Here is an 18036-nt window from a genome sequence, read left to right as displayed (position 1 = left end):
TGTTGATGTCTGCACAGTTATTTTCCTTGGTCAATATAAGTCAGATACTCTACTCATATCCAATATCTCTACTCATATCCAATATCTCTACTCATATGTACATTGGAGTTCATCTTTTACAACTGTTGCTGCCACCATCATTAACAGGATCCTGGGAAGAAATCCTGACAAATGTGGTAAGTAATTGGATAATTTGAAGGAGAAAAGAGGGTAAAGGAGGAAGAACTAGGGTTCTACAAGGGAAAAAGAGGAGAGAGAAAAACCGAAAAAGTGATATCCATATACGTCTAAGCTGATTCCAGGCTGACGCATATCCCTTCCAGAAGACCGTAATTAACTTCTAACAGGACAACAGTTTTTCATCCACATAACAAAGATGCACAGTAATAACTATCGTAAATAAAACCAGGATCATCTCATCAATGGTGAACGCACAAGAACGATACACGTCATCCACCATCGAAGAGGTGTTTTCAGTTTCTTCAGACTGAAACTGATAGCCACTCTGTTTCAGAATAAGAACCTGACATTCATGCTGGCATGTAGTTAAATTAGCATTTGTATTACTGTTTTGTGCTTCCAGGATAGATCTAGTATTGTCATCTGTGTATATCATAATGTCAGTCTAAAGAGCATCATGTAGTTCAGAATACCATGCTATTCCACAAAATGTCACTCCAGTTTCCATTCGATTTTTCTGTTTTTGTGCCATGCCAGATGTAAATGCCCTTGCGTGGCTCCACGCATCCCACCAAGATTGTTGTGGTTCGAATTCAAGATTTGCATACCATATTGCCAAGTGCAGGTACAAGCTTGTTGGCATGCTTTGTTTTAGTCCACTGATTTAGGGATGAATGATGAAGAGTTGGTTAGCATCTTCTGAAGATGTGAACTAGAGGTCAATTAAATAAAAATAGGAAGCCAAACACAAAGTGAACACCAAAATGCTTTCTCATGGTACAATGTATGTTATGCTCTTTAGAGCAATCTCTCATAATGTGCAATATTTGGAGTGATACAATGAGACAAACTGCTGTTCCAAGTGTTATGTTAGAAGTACCCTATACATACATTTTGGTGTCCAGTTTTGAGTTTCGAGTTGATGGAAAAGGCAGGACAAAATCTTTTTTTATAAGGAGGACAAAATCTTATAATTATGATCACTTTAGGATAAATTCCAAAAGTTCATAATCACAGAACTTAACAGGGTCACACACCGGGTGTTGCCTATGTATTAAGGAGAAATAGGAGAGAAGTTGACCCCCAGATTTGTAAAATATCTTTCTGCATGACACACACAAAAAACGTACTGTACCTTAATTTAGTAACTATCCAACTACTAGTATAAGAAGTTTTAGCCAAAATATTTAAAACATGTTCTTCTAGGACATAAGCCATGCTGCCAGTGTTTTGCCATTGACATTGTTACACACATCAAGAGAACACTGATACTAAAGGGTTGATGACACCAAAAACAAAATCGTCATCCACCTCCTCCTACTAGAGTCTATATAAACTTACTAGGCGACAATGAGCGTGATTAACTCCTCCGGAGTTCATTTCCCACAAAAGATATATATATATATATATATACTTAACACCGTTGATGAAGCCTTGTCAATCCTTGGATCTGATAAGCAAGTCAAGTACCTGGTTCCTCAAAGCAGTTTGGTTCAACGTCATCTGCACCTCCTTAGCCATCTGCTTCTTCATTTTGGCATCCAATTCACGTGCTTTTTCGTCGCTGATAAGTTGGAAGGCCCTCTTGAGCACTGGCCGCAGCGACTCGTTGTCCGTGATCCCCTCAACTGCCAAGGAAAGGCTGGGGTACAGGTCCTGCAGCTCCTCGCCCCCCCTGCGCACGCGTGTGCCCGGCGCCGCATTGGCATTGCCACTGGCGTTGGTGGCGCGTCTGGCGCCTACTTTCTTGACGATACTCAGCGGCCGGTCGCCCCAAATCGACCTCGACAGCTCGTACTTGCGCGCCTCATCGCCATCATCAGCGCCGCCAGCAGGCATCGGCACGCCCCCGGTGGAGCGCACGTTCGCGTACTTGGTCCGGAGCCGCCGCACCTTCTCGTAGATCTCCGTGACGGTGAACTCGGACTTGTCCAGGCCGCAGCCGTCGAGCGCGGCGTGGAGCTGGGACCGGCGCGGCTCTGCGCCGTGGGCCGCGGCGTACGCGGCGAGGCCCCCGAGGATGCGGACTTCGTCCGCCTCCGACCACACCCGCCCGGTCGCGACCGCTGGCTTCTTGCCGCCGTCAGCCCCCGGCTTCTTGCCGCCGTCAGCCCCCCGCTTCTTGCCGCCGTCGGCTCCCGGCTGGTACGCCACCCATGGAACCAGAACCCCGGCGGCGGCGGCATCCGCGTCCATGGTGAGTAGATCGTCGGCGGACGGGGAATGCAGGGCGCCCGTCGGCCGGCGGCATCATTGGAGTCGAGAAGATCTGGGGGATTGGTTGGGGGTGGGGGGGGGGGGGGGGGGGGGGGGGGGGGGGGGGGGGGGGGTGGGTTTGGAGATTTTTTTTATTATTTTAACACTTTTTAAAAATTAATTTTAAGTCTAACACCGCCGTTTTTTAAACTAACCTTTTTGGTCGCGCATATTGCCCTGGCGCGGCCAAATACCTGTGCCGCGCCATGTATAGTGACGCGACAAAGAGCTGACGTGGCGACGATCAGGAGTGCTGATCGCTGACAGGGCAGGGCCTGCCACGCCACCGATCTTGGCGCGGCACTGCCGCGCCCTGATCCATGGCGCGGCAGAGCCGAATAAACTTGTGCACTGGCTCACTGTCGACGAAATATGGTCGGCAGTCCACCGAGGGGGTGCCCGTGGTGGTAGATTGTCGGTAGGATGCGTGTGATCTAGAACCAGATGGTGACACAAGGCGCAGAGACAGCGATTTAGATAGGTTCGGGCCGTCTGGTCGACGTAATACCCTACGTCCTGTGTCTTTGGTGTATTGTATTGGGATGTATACCAATTAACCTGTCCTCTAGGGGACCCTTGTCTCTCCTTATATACTCCGAAGAGACAAGGTTATAAGTAAAGTATTCAATTTAGTACTATTACAATATCTAGTACAACTTGTAATCTTGCTATGCACGCCTTGATCTTATGGGCCGGGCCACCTCGGATGGTGCAGCCCATATACCATCTTGTGGTACCCAGGGGTATATCCCCCACAGCGAGTCCCCGAGCGCTATGTATTCTGATGCGACACGCCATTTTAACCTTCTTCGAACAGTGAGGCTTGAGTTCTTGACATCTCTGACCACCGTTGTCGCTAGAGAAGTAGGTTGTCCGAAGAATGTATGGTGCTCTTAAGAAGAAAGAAAAAGATTTCCGTCCTGGAAAGTGTGCCCACTTGTATTTCTGAAAAGAAATGTAAGTGCGTCTTGAAGCGTAGCATCTTTGATCATCAGAGGCGTAGTGGTCGAAAAACAAGCACATTCACCGCAAGGTGAAGTGTGCCCACTTAGTCCCTGAGCCTGGTAGTAGGTGACTTAGGCACGTGGTGTCAGGGTCTAAAAAGAATTCCCAGTTAAATTGAGAACCCAATCGTCGTACAGGCGATACGAGATGCACCGACAGGTGCATCGTACCGATGTAGTCCCCGAGCTTGCTGGAAGGCGAGGTACGAGCCTTGTAGCAAGGTCCAAGTGAGAAAAAATATCCCAACTGTATGCGAGTTGCCAGTCACATGTAGTCGAGACGCAAAGTCCCCGAGCCGTGGTCGGAGAGTGGTCGAGACAGTCCCCGAGCACAGGTCGAGGAGCGAGCGACGAAGTCCCCGAGCCGTGGTCGGAGAGTGATCGAGGCAGTCCCCGAGCACTGGTCGAGGAGCGAGCGACGAAGTCCCCGAGCCGTGGTCGGAGAGTGATCTAGGCAGTCCCCGAGCGTAGGTCGAGAGGCGAGCGACGAAGTCCCCGAGCCGTGGTCGGAAAGTGATCGAGGCAGTCCCCGAGCACGGCTCGAGGAGCGAGCGACGAAGTCCCCGAGCCGTGGTCGGAGAGTGATCGAGGCAGTCCCCGAGCACTGGTCGAGGAGCGAGCGACGAAGTCCCCGAGCCGTGGTCGGAGAGTGATCAAGGCAGTCCCCGAGCGTAGGTCGAGAGGCGAGCGACGAAGTCCCTGAGCATAGCTCGAAATTCCTGTAGATAAATATGTAGAATGGTAGTACATAATGTACAAAATAATAATTTATGGAGGAAAAATCAACAGTGAAGAAATAACGCTCAGCAGTCATTTGCAAATGAGCATGATGTGATAAAGCAGTTGGTGCTTTGTAAACATCAGTGTTAATGTGAAGTTTGTGTTTATACTTAATATAAACTGTCCAACCAGTTAGTATGTAGCTGAGTCTCCAGCCCTAGCTAGCCCGTTAACCATAACGCGGGGCGCGGAGCCCGTGCACGTGTAGGAAGAATAAAGCATCGCTAAGGAGCCGCTGCCGACCACCCATAACGCAGAGGGGGGACGCTCGTGCACGTGTAGGGAGGAGCCGGAGACAGGGCCGTCTCTGGAGGCATCGAGCGTCAACATGACTGGTCGAGGATTTGCATTAAGTATAGTTGTATGTTATATTTAAGATAGTATACATGGACAAACGTTATTTGAAGAATAAACATGACGAGGATGTTGTGGAGAAACATCGTAATGAAAATTGTATTAATTATACATATTAGAAGTGTACTTATCTTTGATAGAAATCTGGTCGGTGGCGATGAAGTTGTTCAGCCCTCGAGCTTTCCAACATGTCGTCATGACGGTGGTCGCGGTTGTCGTAGCGCCGTTCTTCGCGGCGATCATCATTGCGACGTGGTCTGGTGGTCGATGTGGTCGGAGCTCGGCGGAGCCGCTCGGGACGTGGTCGACATGGTTCGTGGTCGACGTGGTCGGAGCTCGGCGGAGCTGCTCTAGATGTGGTCCGTGGTCGACGTGGTCGTAGCTCGGCGGAGCTCGCGATCGGTGATGGTGTAGGAGCAGTAGGAAAAGCCTTTGCCGTCGATGGAGTATTCGTTGTCGTCGTTGGCTTGTGTGGATGGGCGTGACTTGTTCGTGATTCGACACGGCTCGCTAGATGGCTCGGTCGGCTCGCTTGGCGGCTCGCTTTCTTCCTTGTAGATGTATATACATATATACAAGCTACATGTGTTGTTAGCTTTGCATGGCTTCCCTAGATCATGCACGTCTTCTATTGATCGAGTCTTCACTCTTGAGGCTATCGGACACCAGGGTATCATGCATGTACATGCTGGTGACTCCCAGCCAATTGGATCTTGAAGGATACGACTGCCGCCACGGTGCTGGCGATGTTCCACGTTCTTTGTCCTTGTTTCTGCTTCCGATCTTCATGGGCTACTCCGCACGGGCAGGAGCACAAGGCCGTCGCCAGACCTCCATGTACTAGACTGCGCTTGTTCAGGTTGTACTTTGGCATCAAATTCGATGCCCTCACGAATGAGCTAGAGGTTTGCCGATGAGATCCGCAGAACGATGACGAGCATAGTTGGATTCCTGACAAAATAATCATACGTATATGTAGATATCTGGACACATACTATGTCATATGATATATTACTTTTAAGATTAAAAAGTTGACTTAGCTTGTGCGAGGTCGAGCAGAAGCTTCGCATGATCAAGTGGAGAATTTCCCCATGGATGATATACGTGTATGCATGGATGACATACGTGTATATGCATGCACCGTTACCTCATGTGAGATACATCTTGATTATTTGCCTCCAGATCTTGTCAGTCGGTGTACGAGCGGTGCCGGCAGTACTCCAGGGCTACGTAGCCTAGGGCTACGGTTGACGACGCATAGAGCCGGACGTAGATTGACAAGGAAAATAGGAGCACCATGTCCTATTGCCGATATGCCCAGCCTGATTAGTAGAGGATGCAGAGCCATGTGCACCGATCAGAGGATCCGTCGCTTTCCATGTATCGAAGCTTGCAGTTGTGAGTTCGCAAAATTTGCGCCGTGACGTCTGGCATACGTGCATGTATCGAAGCTTGACATACGCGTTGCATGCATGTTAGATGCATCCATGCATGTGCACATGTATACAAGCCTCAAGACTTAATTAGCTTGCATGCCGCCGTACGCGTGTATGCGGCTCACGCACATACATGCAGGCTTAATTAGCTTGCGTACGTAGCCATGTTGATCACGTAGTCCCTGGATGAAGACAGCAAGCGAGATTAGACTGTACGTGATCCATATACAAGTATATGCATGATTAGCTTGCATGCCTTCTATCTTGCTCCTTCCTTATTGGCTTGTTGTTCGTTCGGCTGACTCGTTGAAGTAGGTGGATACGCCGAGTCGGAGCTCTAGTTTCATGGACGCATCTGGGTCTTGAATCGTCGAGAACCCAGCCGAGACTTGGTGCCGCCGCCTGACTCGGAAGCTAGTACTTGGGCGCAGGCTGGTCTACTGGGTGAAGTCCCGACACAAGCTAGAGGGTTGCCGTCGTGAAGCACGGGTTGCCGCCGTAGTAGATTGATTCCGTCGTCGAGTGATATCAAGCCTGTCAGGCTTCTGAAGCACGTCACCATAGGAAGTCAGGTTGCCACGAGCGGCGTCGATCTTTAGATCCCATCTGGTTTGCCGTAGATCAGCGCGCATGATCCCCTAAAGGGGACCCCTACTTGGCGCGCCACTATCGACGAAATATGGTCGGCAGTCCACCGAGGGGGGTGCCCGTGGTGGTAGATTATCGGTAGGATGCGTGTAATCAGCAACCAGATGGTGACACAAGGCGTAGAGACAGCGATTTAGACAGGTTCGGGCCGTCTGATCGACGTAATACCCTACGTCCTGTGTCTTTGGTGTATTGTATTGAGATGTATACTGTATGATCTGTCCTCTAGGGGACCCTTGTCTCTCCTTATATACTCTGAAGAGACAAGGTTACAAGTAGAGTTTCCAATTTGGTATTATTACAATATCTAATACAACTTGTAATCTTGCTATGCACGCCTTGATCTTACGGGCCGGGCCACCTCGGATGATGCGGCCCATGTACCATCTTGTGGTACCTGGGGGTATATCCCCCATAGCTAGTCCCCGAGCGCCATGTATTCTGACGCGACACATCATTTTAACCTTCTCCAAACAGTGAGGCTTGAGTTCTTGACATCTCCGACCACCGTTGTCGCCGGAGAAGTAGGTTGTCCGAAGAATGTATGGTGCTCTTAAGAAGAAAGAAAAAGATTTCTGTCCCGGGAAGTGTGCCCACTTGTATTTCTGAAAAGAAATGTAAGTGCGTCTTGAAGCGTAGCGTCCTTGATCATTAGAGGCGTAGGGGTCGAAAAACAAACACATTCACTGTAAGGTGAAGTGTGCCCACTTAGTCCTCGAGCCTGGTAGTAGGTGATGTAGGCACGTGATGCCAGGGTCTAAAAAGAATTCCTAGTTAAGTTGAGAATCCAATCATCGTACAGGCGATACGAGATGCACCGGCAGGTGCATCGTACCGATGTAGTCCCCGAGCTTGCTGGAAGGCGAGGTATGAGCCTTGTAGCAAGGTCTAAGTGAGAAAAAATATCCCAACTGTATGCGAGTTGCCAGTCACATGTAGTCGAGACGCAAAGTCCTTGAGCCGTGGTCGGAGAGTGATCGAGGCAGTCCTCGAGCATAGGTCGAGGAGCGAGCGACAAAGTCCCCGAGCCGTGGTCGAAGAGTGATCGAGGCAGTCCCCGAGCACAGGTCGAGGAGCGAGCGACAAAGTCCCTGAGCCGTGGTCGGAGAGTGATCGAGGCAGTCCCCGAGCACAAGTCGAGGAGCGAGCGACGAAGTCCCTGAGTCGTGGTCGGAGAGTGATCAAGGCAGTCCCCGAGCACAGGTCGAGGAGCGAGCGATGAAGTCCCCGAGCCGTGGTCGAAGAGTGATCGAGGCAGTACCCGAGCGTAGGTCGAGAAGCGAGCGACGAAGTCCCCAAGCCGTGGTCGGAGAGTGATCGAGGCAGTCCCGAGCGTAGGTCGAGGAGCGAGCGACGAAGTCCCCGAGCATAGCTCGAAATTACTGCAATATAAATACATAGAACTGTAGTACATGATGTACAAAATAATAAATTATGGAGAAAAAATCAGCGGTGAAGAAATAGCGTATGACGCTCAGCAGTCATTTGCAAATGAGCATGATGTGATAAAGCAGTTGGTGCTTTGTAAACATCAGTATTAATGTGAAGTTTGTGTTTACACTTAATATAAACTGCCCGACCAGTTAGTGTATAGCTGAGTCTCTAGCCCTAGCTAGCCCGTTAACCATAACGCGGGGCGCGGAGCCCGTGCACGTGTAGGAAGAACAAAGCGTCGCTAAGGAGCCGCTGCCGACCACCCATAACGCAGAGGGCAGACGCTCGTGCACGTGTAGGGAGGAGCCGGAGACAGAGCCGTCTCTGAAGGCGTCCGAGCGTCAACAGGACTGGTCGAGGATCATTAAATATAGATGTATGCCATCTTTAAGATGGTATACATGGACAAATATTATTTGAAGAATAATCATGACGAGGACGCTGTGGAGAAACGTCGTAATAAAAATTATATTAAATATAAACATTAGAAGTGTACTTATCTTTCGATAGAAATCTGGTCGATAGCGATAAAGTTGTCCGGTCCTCGAGCTTTCCGACTTGTCGTTACGACGGTGGTCGCGGTTGTCATAGCGCCGTTCTTCGCGGCGATCATCATTGCGACGTGGTCTGGTGGTCGATGTGGTCGGAGCTCGGCGGAGCTGCTCGGGACGTGGTCGTCGTGGTCGTGGTCGGAGCTTGGCGGAGCCGCTCAGGACGTGGTCGACGTGGTCTGGTGGTCGGAGCTTAGCTGGTCGACGTGGTCTGGTGGTCGGAGCTTGGCGGAGCCGCTCAGGACGTGGTCGACGTGGTCCGGAGTAGATGCAGTTTAAAGAGCTCGGCGTAGCTCGCTTGACGGCTCGACGTGGCTCGCTGACGGCTCGTGCGGCTCGACATGGCTCGCTTAGCAACTCGCTAGTCGGCTCGATATGGCTTGCTGGACGGCTAGACCGGTCTTGCTTGAAGGCTTTGAAGATGCTCAGCTCCAACCAGATAACATGCAAGCCAATCAATTTTGTCGCAGCTTGCTTGATGTTGGTTGATGCAAAGGTACGTAATCACATACGTATAAATCTCCCAACAACTAGCTTCTTGATGGCTGCGTCTGGGCACGATTCGGCTCCTGCCAAAAGTAATTACGTAGATGTAGATATATCCAATATATATTCGATAGTATAGTTAATTAAAATAGGAAACATGACTTAGCTTGCTTCTCAGATGTCGAGCCGGGCATGTCGCCGATCGGCTGGTCTACGCGTATATGCACGCATGCATGAAGGCTAATTAATTAGCATGTGCATGCATTGTAGATCATTTGTTCCTTCTGATTGGTTGCTCGCTTGGCCTGGCATGACTCTATTGATGTCTTGTACGTCTGGTCCTCTCGGTTTGCCATTGGATCTTTAGCCAAATATGGATACGTGACTAATTACTGCCGCACGCCTGCATGGTTGGTGGCTTGGTGCATGTAGACTGGATTGCCTGCCTGTGCACCTTGTGCGGGTGGCACAACGAGTCCGCTGTAGGGGCTGTAGGTCGTTGTTGGAGGATGTCGCCATAGCAGATTGTCCATCGCCCAGCACATGAAGCCGAGTTGTCGTTGGTATTGTTTGCTGAAGAAAATTGCCATCTGATTCACCGGAAGATCAGCACGCACAACCCCAAAAGGGGACCCCTACCTGGCGCGCCACTGTCGACGAAATATGGTCGGCAGTCCACCGAGGGGGGTGCCCGTGGTGGTAGATTGTCGGTAGGATGCGTGTGATCTAGAACCAGATGGTGACACAAGGCGCAGAGACAGCGATTTAGACAGGTTCGGGCCGTCTGATCGACGTAATACCCTACGTCCTGTGTCTTTGGTGTATTGTATTGAGATGTATACTGTATGATCTGTCCTCTAGGGGACCCTTATCTCTCCTTATATACTCTGAAGAGACAAGGTTACAAGTAGAGTATCCAATTTGGTATTATTACAATATCTAATACAACTTGTAATCTTGCTATGCACGCCTTGATCTTACGGGCCGGGCCACCTCGGATGATGCGGCCCATGTACCATCTTGTGGTACCCGGGGGTATATCCCCCACACTCACTGTAGTACTAGCTACTGTACGCCATTGTAGACACAACCACACATGCATGCATACACCCACGCAGCTAGCTAGCACCAGCAGCGCCACTGCTGCAATTAGTCGACTGCTCTCCACTGCTGCTGCAACTGTGCGCCTCCCATTCTTTCTCTACCGGTCGAGCATGGCTAGGCGAAAAGCAAAGCTGGCCACTATGCGGTCGACAGCACACACCCTGCGGTCCCCAGCGCATGCACGCGCTCCTGTCCTGCGCGGCTCTCCCTCTCTCGCAGAGTGCAAGCCACTCTTTCTCACAAAAGTTAAAGGAGCAGCAGCATGCAAGCGGGCCCCGCGGCTATTCCAGGCGCTCTCTCACAAGAAGGAAACGGAGCAGGCAGCACGCGTAGAGGCGTGGGCAGCGATGAGACGAGGCGGGACGGCTCGCCTGCCTCTCCCTGTGCGCAAAATCCCTGGTTAAAAAAACGGGAAAGCTATACCTTGCGCAAAATTCGTGGGCGACGGACTGGCCTGTGCGCTTGCACGGCACTTGGTGTTGGTTCATCAGTAGCCATAAGTCCTCCTGACGTACTACAAGGCACTTGCACAAGCAGTACTCGCCGATCGTCGATCGTGCGTCCGTCTTGATGGCAGACACGATCCTATCCTATGGTGTGGGTGTGGCTGATTGGAGTAAACAGATCGATTATTGGTTCGCACAGTACTGTATCTGTATGTGCAGTAGCATTGCTTCATCACTCACTACCTATAGTAGTAGTAGCTGCTCTGTCTGATTGGCAATGCCTGCTCCTACACACCACACTACAGTAGTCTCCCTTCACTTCACCTTCACCTTTGCTGCATCGGTCATTTCATTTTCAGCAGCTGTTGAGCAGTAGCATCGTGTACATCTAGCCCTGTTGTCAAATCATTCAGTAGATACAGTAGTCAAGGGGCTTAGATAAATTTCATTTTCGACTTCGAGGCGCCTGCTGCTGCTGTCGGTGGTGCCAGGAGAGGCAGAGGAGGCGCCTGCTGCTGCTGTCGATTTTATTGTGCTAAGGCACCTCCTTTCTTGTCACTGCACTGCACTCACCTCCGTCACGTCAGCCTCGCAGCGCGGCGCCAAACAGCTGAAAGCCAGCCCATCACAGACTGTAGCACCAACCACGCCATCGCACGGCGGTGATGATGACGGCCGACGATGATGCACCAGCTGCAGAGAGGTCGCGGTCCATCAGTTTGGCGAGAGCTTGCTGGACTGGACGGCCGTGTTCCTGAAGCCTGATCCTAGCTAGCGTTGTTAATTAACAGGGATGATAGCCATGTTCCATCTCTCTAATCACTCTTTGTGATAGGTCTCGTGCTGTGCAGGCGGCTTAATTGTTACTTAATTCGATTCGACGTGCACTCACAGCTTAATCTAGCTGCTTAATAATCTGTGGCCTGAGAAACTAAAGCACGCTGTTGCGGTCGGCGGCGGCGGTGGCGGAGTTGCCGTTGTTGGACGAGGAGGAGGAGACGCGCTGGCAGGGTGGTGGGCGGGGACATGTGCATGTAGAGGTGCGGCGAGACGAGCTTGAGCGCGCGGAGCTCCTGCACCTCCTTGTGCAGCCGCCAATTCTCCTTCGTCAGCGTCTCGCAACAGCGCTTCAGATACTTGCAGTCCACCTCCGTCTGCTTCAGCTTCGTCCTGCACGAGGAGGCCAGGAGGGGCATAAAAGAGGGAAAAGTGTGCATGCTGATCAGAGGTTCATCAGAATACGCAGCATGCTAGCTATAGAGCGGCTAGCTGTGTGTGAAATTAAAGCTGTGCAATGGCGACATATCGCATGTGCGTTTCGTACCTGGCGCGCCTGTTCTGGAACCACACCTCTGCTGCGCCAAGGCTGCCTTCTGCCGCTGCACGCCATTAATCAGCAGCAAGTTTATTCAGCTCTGCCGCGCCACGGATCAGGGCGCGGCAGTGCCGCGTCAAGATCGGTGGCGCGGCAGGGCCTGCCCCGTCAACGGTCAGCGCTCCTGGTCGCCGCCACATCAGCCCTCTGCCGCGCCACCATACATGGCGCGGCACAGGCATTTGGCCGCGCCAGGGCAATAGGCGCGGCCAAAAGTGTTAGTTTAAAAAAAACCGACGGTGTTAGATTTAAAATTAATTTCTGAAAAGTGTTAAAATTAAAAAAAAAATCGGGGGGTCTCTCCACGATGGTGAGCGGGGAGGGGGAGGAGCCGAGGAGGCAAAGGCTAAAGTAGGGTGCAGCCGGTTTTTATTTATTTATTTATTTTCATACCTTTTTTGAAACATGGAAAATCCATTAAGAATAGGAAACGTGTAAAATTAATGAACCATCATGCTATAAATTAAAGGTAAGTAAATTTTAATATGAACCTAGTAATGTCAATTTTGTATTACAAAAGTCAATTATAGTAATAAAATTGTTGCCGGTTTGAGTACAATTTTAGATTGTTAGTGTCAAAAGTAAAAAAAAAAAGGTTTTATACTTTGAATAAATCTAAACACTTTCACAAATGTATTAGAAAACATATCTTTTTAAGACTTAACACAATTCTATCAAGTTTGACATATAGATTTCAGTCTTCAACTATTATGAAAGTTCAATTCTGATGCTATTAGCTGTCGTGTTAAAATCGCTCGATCTATTCAAATGCCACACGGGATGAAAACCAGGATAGAATTGTTGTGGATTATGTTTTGTTCGGATTTGATATTAGTGAGTGTGCAACGTCAGTCTTAGATGTCTTTGATACGGCTCCATCCCCTTTTCGCTACAAAGGCCTCGTTCGGCTTACTCCGTATTCGGCTTGTTCGACTTATTTTTTCAGTCGGAACTGTGTTTTTCTCTCACAACAATTCAGCCAGAACAATGTTTTTCAGTCAGTTTCAGCCAAGATTCAGCAAGCCAAACGGGGCCAAAGCATAGAGAAGGTGTAACCGGTGAAGCCAAAAATCAGGACGTGCCTAGCTGGTTTTAATAAGAGCTACGGTGTATGGCGGTGATCCGGAGCCCGAGCTGGCTATAGAGCCTAATATTTTGGTCAAGGCTAGCGCCCCACATCCAGATGCAGCTCCCGTTCCGTGTCCTCCAAGACCACTACCTCCGCCTAGCCATCCATTCGTCCCACACTAGCTCCCCAGCCGAGTTGAATCCCCAGTGCCCCTCCTCTCGCCAAGGATCAGCCCACAACAGCGTGTCTCCGCGTTGCCACGCCTCGCTCATTTCGGATTGGCTTGGTGCGTCCACGGGGCACCTTCTCACTATGTTGTGCTTTTGTTTCATTCTCCGCAGTCAAATTGAATTGAGTGCAGGTAAGCAGCAACCAACATGTAGGGGTGGCCAGAGGCCCATAGCGAGTAGGACGGAGGTCCAACTCTTTCTTCCTCGCTCAACAACTCTACATCCAGATCTAGTTTTACAACACTCTGATGAAACAATTATAACAGATGTCTAAAAACAGATGAAACATTTAAAACATACACTTGCAACATAGCCATTGCAACATATGCAATATCGAAATAAAACACTTGCAACATATGTCTGAAACAGATGAAACATTTTGAACAAACTCTTGCAACATACATGGATAGTCATTGCAACATGTGCAACATCCTGATCTAATTTTGCAATATCCATATGAAACACTTAGAACATACTTATAACCCATCTGAAACACTTGAAACATCCGCTTGGCTCAGCTGGGTGGGGGACGCGCATAACAGGAGGGAGCGGGTGACGCGTGCGATGGGCGGAGCGAGCACCACCAGTGCCATCGACGCACACACGAGAACCACCACCACCACCAGCGGTGCACGTTGAAAGCATCTAGGCCCCTAGTTGAGTTTTGGTGATTAATGACAATACGTGATTACTGTGACTAACGTGTGTTTTGCAGATTCAATTAAGTTAGGTCATGGTAATGGTAATTGATTGGGCAATCATGGTTGTCATGCCCCTATGATAGAAATCGTTTCGGTTTTCAAAGGATGGATGACAAGGTTAAGGATGGACTAGTTCTAAGTGTCTTTTAGAGTTGAAGAGACACTTAGAGTAGTTTAGGACTTTGTTTTCCTTTGGCCGTACTATTAAGGGAGGTATGGATGGGTAGCTTAATCTAGGTGAGTCTAGTGGGTTAGGTGTGGTGCACATTTATCAAATCTAGCGCTAGGTAGCTCCTAAAAAGCCCTAAGATCAATTGGAGCAAACTTTATTCACATATGATTGCGAGTTGGAAGTGAATGGAGGGTCAAATGCTGACCGGACACTGGTTCCGGTGTGACCAGATGCTAGCGCAGAGTCCGGTCAGTTCATTTGATCAAGGTGAAGTTGTCTGCATGTGACCGGACGTTGAGAGGTGAGTGACCAGATGCTGGGTGCCAGAGTTCGGTAAACTCCAGTAAGGTTCCAGAGAGGGAGAATCCTGATCGGACGCGTCTGGTCAATGCTGATCGGACGCTGGTCAGGTTCCGGCTACTGACCGGACACTGAGCAACAAAGTGACTGAACGCTGGGTGCTAGAGTCCGGTCAATATTAATAAGGTTCTAGAGGGCAGTTTTTGTGACCGAACGCGTCCGGTCAGTGCTGACTGGATGCTGGCCAATGTTCGGTCACAACTTAAACTGCACAGAGGCGGGTGAACTGACCGGAGCGTCCGGTCACCCTGCAAAGACACATAATGGTTCGTTTTGAATGAGGTGTTATAAATACTTTCTCTATTCACTCAAGGGATCACTTTTGCTCATTTCAACAGCTGAGAAACATCCTTGAGAGTGCCAAGAAGAGCAAGGTCCTAGTGAGGTGATTGAGATTTGAGAATTCAAGATAGAGACCTCATTAGTGAAAGCAAGAGTAGCAAAGTGTGCATCTACCCTTCTCATTAGGCTTATCATGGTCAAGTGAGAGTTTGTGCTTGTTACTCTTGGTGATTGCCATCACCTAGACGGCTTGGTGTTGATTGGGAGCTTGGTGATCATCCGGCGGAGCTTGTGGATGACCCAACTCAAGTTGTGAGCGGTTGTGGGTGATTCACCGTGACGGAGTATCATAGAATCAACCCATAGAGAGCACTTGATCCTTGCACGGATCATGGGGGAGCTACACCCTTACGCGGGTGCTCCAACGAGGACTAGTGGAGAGTGGCGACTCTCTGATACCTCGGCAAAATATCACCGCATTCCTCCTTCTCTCTTTACTTTAAGCATTTACTTTGAGTAATTCAATTCTTGTCTTTACATTCATAGAATTGCCATGCTAGAGTAGAATTGGAACCTAGGGTGCAAAACTTTTGTGCGGTAGAACATTAGAAACACTTTCTAGGCACAAGGGGTGAAGTGGGCTAACCGTAGGGTTTAATTATTGCAAAGAATTTTAGAATTAGCCTAATTCACCCCCCCCTCCTCTTGGACATCTTGATCCTTTCAATTGGTATCAGAGCCTCATGCTCACGTTTTAGGCTTAACCGTCTAGAGAAAGATGTCTCACGGGGATGGACCTCCTCCTATCTTTGAGGGGGTGAATTTTCTTATTGGAAAATCCACATGGAGGCGTATTTAGAAGCTCTAGATGTTGGAATACTTAGAGCCGCCTCACAAGAATTCCCAAAACCACGGGATCCCACGCACCTTCAAGGCGATGAAGTGAACTATGAGAAATAGAATGCAAAGGCTCGAAACACCATCTTTAGAGGTCTTTGCAAAGATGTGTTTAACCGAGTGAGAAACCACAAGGACGCCCATGCACTATGGTCGGACATTTGTGCGCTCCATGAGGAAACTAAGAGCGAGCGTGAGGAACACTATCATCTTGTAATGAAAAAGCTAAATTCTTTTGAGATGCTTTCTAAAGAGAGTGCTAATGAAATATACTCACGCTTGAATGCTCTTATAGAGGAAGTCAATGGGCTTGGACTCACTCAAATGCAACCATCCGATGTTGTAAGAAAAATCTTGAGTGTCCTCCCCATAGACAAATATGGGCATATTGTGACCGTGCTTCATCAAGGTGATCTTTCCACCGCTACACCAACTCAAATTTTTGGGAAAGATCAACGCCCATGAGATGTACATACATATCACACCACAAGGTGGCTCATCCTCTATCAAGAATAAAGAAAAAGACTTAGCATTCAAGGCTAGCCAAGAGAAGGGCAAAGCAAGAATTGAGTATGAGAGCTTAAGTGATGATGAAGTTGATGATGCAAGTGATAATGAAGTTGATGATACAAGTCTTGCTCTCATGGTGAGAAGAACCACCAAGATGCTAAAAAAGCTCAACAAGAATGGCATTAAGTTTGATGATAAGAAAAAGAAGTTCTTCACTAGCACAAGAAGGAAGCCAATCTCTAAGATGGATTGCTACAATTATGGAGAACTTGGTCATCTAGCACATCAATGCACCAAGCTCAAGAAAGACAAATACAAGAAGAAGAACAAGGGCAAGAAAGATGACTCAAGTGATGAAGATGAAGATGAAAAGAAGAAAAACAAGCCATACAAGAAAAAAGATGGCAAGGACTTTCACAAGAAGAAGAAAAATGGAAAGGCATACATCATTAGTGATTGGCTCATGGACATTGATTCATCTAGTTGCTCATTCGATGATGATAGTGATAATGAGAAGGTGGCCACAATTATGATTGACTCTTCATCATCTTCACCAACACCACCGCCATCATCCTCTACACACCTATGCCTTATGGCCAAGGGTGAACGGAAGGTACCAAATGATGATGATAGTGATAGTGATGGTGATAATGATGAATATGAATCACCTTCATATGATGATCTTATTAAATTGCTAAATCAATATACTAAGATCATTAGAAAGACTAGAGCTAAGAATGACAAGGTAGAAGCTAAGAATGATTCTCTTTTTAGCTAAATATGATATAGCCGAAAAGGCTAGTGTTGAGCTTAGAGAAGCAAATGAAGCCATGTCGTCCAAACTCAAGGAGCTCAAATCTTCTAAGAAAGAGCTTAAAGATAAACATGATAAACTTGAGGGGATGTATAAAGAGCTCATCACTAGCCACAATATGCTAAAAGAAGAATATACAACTCTCAAAATAAATCATGACAATCTTGTTATTGCTCAAGAATTTTTATCTAATAAGCCACATGATGCTACTAACGATATTGTTAAGATTGATATAGCTACATCATGTGATGATTTAATTATTGAGAGTATTAAGCAAGGATTTAGTAGCAAAGACAAGTAAGTGGTTGAAACCAACAACTATGATGAGTATGTCAAGCTCAAGCATGATAATGAAAAGCTCAAGAAAGATCTTGAAGAGCTCAAAACCACCAACACTATAGTGCTAGAAACTCTTGATCATGATGGTGATTTGATTCTTGAGAATGAGAAGCTCAAAGAAGAGAACAAGAAACTCAAGGAAGAGAAAAATAATGATGCACTCAAGAAAGAAAACAAGAAGCTCAAGATGGAGAAAGAGCATCTCAAGATTGGATTGAGCAAGTTTACAAGAGACAAGTATCTTCAAAGTGAGCTACTAATGAACACCATCATGAAGATGGATAGAAGTGGCATTGGGTACTTAGCAAACCAAGAGAAGAAGGCTCAAGCTCAACAACAACAACACAAGTCAAAGTCAAAGCCAAAGAGGTGTTTTGAGTGTGGACAAGAAGGCCACTTTGCCTATGAGTGTCAAACTCCACCACCACAACCCTTGCCCAAGCATGCTAGACCCTTTGCTTTCAATGCTCATTACATGCTTAGAAAAGACTAGTGGAAAGATGAAAGTTATGTTCTTAGGACCTCCCAACAAGAATAGGCCTAAAAAGATTTGGGTATTAAAGTCACTTGTTAAGAAAGTCAAGGGCCCTCAATAAGTTTGGGTTCCT

At 48.2% G+C, this 18036-nt stretch overlaps 1 protein-coding gene across 1 annotated transcript; it reads right to left on the bottom strand.

Moving 5' to 3' along the window:
- Positions 1-1227: 1227 nt before the first annotated feature.
- LOC136494577 (STOREKEEPER protein-like) lies at positions 1228-2454 on the bottom strand. The gene has a single exon (XM_066490727.1). The coding sequence runs from the start codon at positions 2374-2376 to the stop codon at positions 1618-1620; it is 759 nt and encodes a 252-aa protein (XP_066346824.1). The 5' UTR covers positions 2377-2454; the 3' UTR covers positions 1228-1617.
- Between the last annotated feature and the right edge of the window lie 15582 nt (positions 2455-18036).

The sequence above is a fragment of the Miscanthus floridulus genome, chromosome 11, assembly GCF_019320115.1.
Source record: "Miscanthus floridulus cultivar M001 chromosome 11, ASM1932011v1, whole genome shotgun sequence".
In the NCBI taxonomy this organism is placed as follows: domain Eukaryota; kingdom Viridiplantae; phylum Streptophyta; class Magnoliopsida; order Poales; family Poaceae; genus Miscanthus; species Miscanthus floridulus.
The sequence above is the reverse complement of the archived record's forward strand: the minus strand, read 5'-3'. Positions and strand labels throughout refer to the sequence as shown.